Here is a 2,464-nt window from a genome sequence, read left to right on the forward strand (position 1 = left end):
CACCTTTGTATCAAGAGGTTTGGAAAGATTGCAAAGAAATTGAGGCTGATGACTTGATGGAACTGTTGATTCATTTTCATCTTGCTGCTGAAGTTAAAACGGATCAATACTACATTGATAATATTAAGCAATATTTCCTACCTGCTGTGCTAAAGTTATATGATATTTCATCTCCACTATCAATTCCTGATGATCAGCCAGTTGCCCGAGCAACTAACCTTCACATCACTTTTAGCACCAATTTTGTTCCTCCTGGCTTCTTCACTCGTTTTATTGCATCATTTGCCAATGCCTCAGCTAATGCTTCATCATACGAAATTTGCTTCGAAGAAAAATATGGTGTGTTTCGAAACCGTATCATGTTCGGAGACCCAAATATCAAGATTACTATCACTGATCTTAGTGATACGATTCAAGTTAGCGTTGAGTGCTATACTAGCATATCTTTCAGTGATACTTGTCAAGAGTTTAAAAAATTAGTAGAAAGATGTTGCCGTGAAGTTGATGACACTTTAGCTAATCAATGTAATTCTTCAAAAACAATTGAAATAAAAAGAAAGTTTCGCTTTGAATGTACAGCATGTGATAAATGGGAGCCTCATTACATTATCAGTGCTGCTTCGGGTCAAACAGCTGATTCACTTCTTCAGTGTCAAAAAAGTAAAATGCGACGTCGACCAACTCTTGAAGAATCATATTGGTTTCCTGAAGGAGACAAGACAGCTCAAAATGTGAGTTAAAAATCAAAAAAATTGTTATTTTATTCTTGACAGGTGCCAGTGTCTATTAGCGAACAAGAAATGCTTATCATATCACAAAGAGTTAGCGACAAAGCTGATTCTGTGGCTGCAGGCTTGAATATGTTTCTGAGGTTGAATGCACTTCGACAAGATCATCACGATAATCCAATGCTTCATTTGCTTTTTGAGTGGAATAGGGGAGGAGGACGTAGGGAAGACTTGGTTAAAACTCTTAAGGATGTTAACCTTGATAAACTTGCTGATCAGTAAGTGTATAAATTTTTGCATTATTTATTTTCTTCTTTGTCTACATGTATGTAGAGTCCAAAACTCCAATTACGTACAATTGTCTAGACCTCCCAGTGTAAGTCTACATGTACACACAGGACATTAAGCTTAGGCTCAGTACTGACTTACATGTACAAGCAAATGAATTGAACTACTTGCCTATACTGTAGTAAGGGCCTTGCCCAATACATGTACGTTGTTTGCTTCTTAAAATCTAGGAAGTAGATTATTGTTTTTATTAAATTTTTATTTGTGTTACCATGAAGACTGATTCATACCAAAAGTCCCCTATAAAAATATGCATAAACAAATGAGTTTTAAAAATTTCAAACTCTTATGTTTACAAATGATGTTGCATATAGCAGTATGAATTGACTATTGGCCTTAACAGTTCAATGCTTAAAACCTACATAATATAAAGAAACTAAGCTGTAACTTGATTTTTATGTATTTATATATTATACAGGTTAGCAGCACAAGTTCTCGTCAACAAACATTTGACCTGCCTTCAGGCACTGAGTCTTCTCCTGGTATTGCAGGAACTGAACCAATTGAGTTTCAAGTTACAGAAGCTACAAAAGCTGATCAAAGCAAAAAGTTTGCTAAAATGGTCTCAGAAGTGTAAGTTGTGCTTGTTCTTTTGCCATTATTTAATGTACTTCAATAGAATAAAGGAGTATGAAAAAAGTAAAGAACCTGATGATCAAGTTATTGTTAATCAAAGTGAACATGAAACACATTCAGGAGATCAGCATCAAGAGCACAGACAACAAAGAGTTGAACCTCAGCAAAGACAACAGGAAAGACAACAACAGCAAAGACAACAACAAAGACAACAAGAAATTCAAACTCAACAAAGAAATCAACCTCAAGAGCATGTAAGATGTGATTCATTTTATGCATTGTCTTTAATACAATTACATCAATTAACAGATTAGAAGTGACATATCAGATAATGACCTGTTGCGATTGGCTAGATATCTCAAGCCTGAGCATGTCAAAAAATTTGCTGAAGTTTATGATGATGATTCAAGATACCTTCACTCAGAATTAGAAGAATATGAAAACAGTGATGCACAAACAAAAGGATTTCATGTTCTACGTGCAATGCTGAGAAGAAATCCTAATGTTAACCGTGACAATCTAAAGGAGAGTTTATCATTATTGGGATTTAATGAAGCTGCAAAAAAGTAAGATTACATTTTTGTTAAATTACTGTGTTTTACTTAAATTTTAGTCTATCAGACAGTGGTTGCTTATTACTATAAAGAGATATCTGGTTTTTATGCAGAAGTTTAAACTTTGCTCTTTTTCGATAAAATGCTGTTACTTTATAATTTTATTTTATAGTACTATTCTTGTAGAAACTTGAAACATTTTCTATTAAGCCCCCCATATACACCAGGCAACATGTTGCTGGCAACATTTGTGGTTAC

General features: G+C 34.3%; 1 protein-coding gene across 1 annotated transcript; it reads left to right on the forward strand.

Annotated features, from left to right (window-relative positions):
* Window positions 1–56: 56 nt before the first annotated feature.
* On the forward strand, window positions 57–2,352 carry LOC109591389 (uncharacterized). The gene is made up of 7 exons (XM_020007126.1): window positions 57–731; window positions 774–1,006; window positions 1,062–1,104; window positions 1,495–1,649; window positions 1,696–1,906; window positions 1,962–2,218; window positions 2,266–2,352. Exons 1-7 carry the CDS (start codon window positions 57–59, stop codon window positions 2,294–2,296), a joined length of 1,605 nt encoding a protein of 534 aa, XP_019862685.1. The 3' UTR covers window positions 2,297–2,352.
* The last annotated feature ends 112 nt before the right edge of the window (window positions 2,353–2,464 follow it).

This window comes from Amphimedon queenslandica, unplaced genomic scaffold, assembly GCF_000090795.2.
Source record: "Amphimedon queenslandica unplaced genomic scaffold, v1.1 AMPQUscaffold_8300_Cont19755, whole genome shotgun sequence".
NCBI lineage: Eukaryota > Metazoa > Porifera > Demospongiae > Haplosclerida > Niphatidae > Amphimedon > Amphimedon queenslandica.

Excerpts from the sequence above, each read along its gene's own strand:
- LOC109591389 (XM_020007126.1), top strand. The coding sequence starts at position 57 with ATGGAACTGTTGATTCATTTTCATCTTGCTGCTGAAGTTAAAACGGAT. Across the intron at positions 732-773 it reads GAGACAAGACAGCTCAAAAT|GTGCCAGTGTCTATTAGCGA; the intron begins GTGAGTTAAAAA and ends TATTCTTGACAG. Across the intron at positions 1,907-1,961 it reads GAAATCAACCTCAAGAGCAT|ATTAGAAGTGACATATCAGA; the intron begins GTAAGATGTGAT and ends ATCAATTAACAG.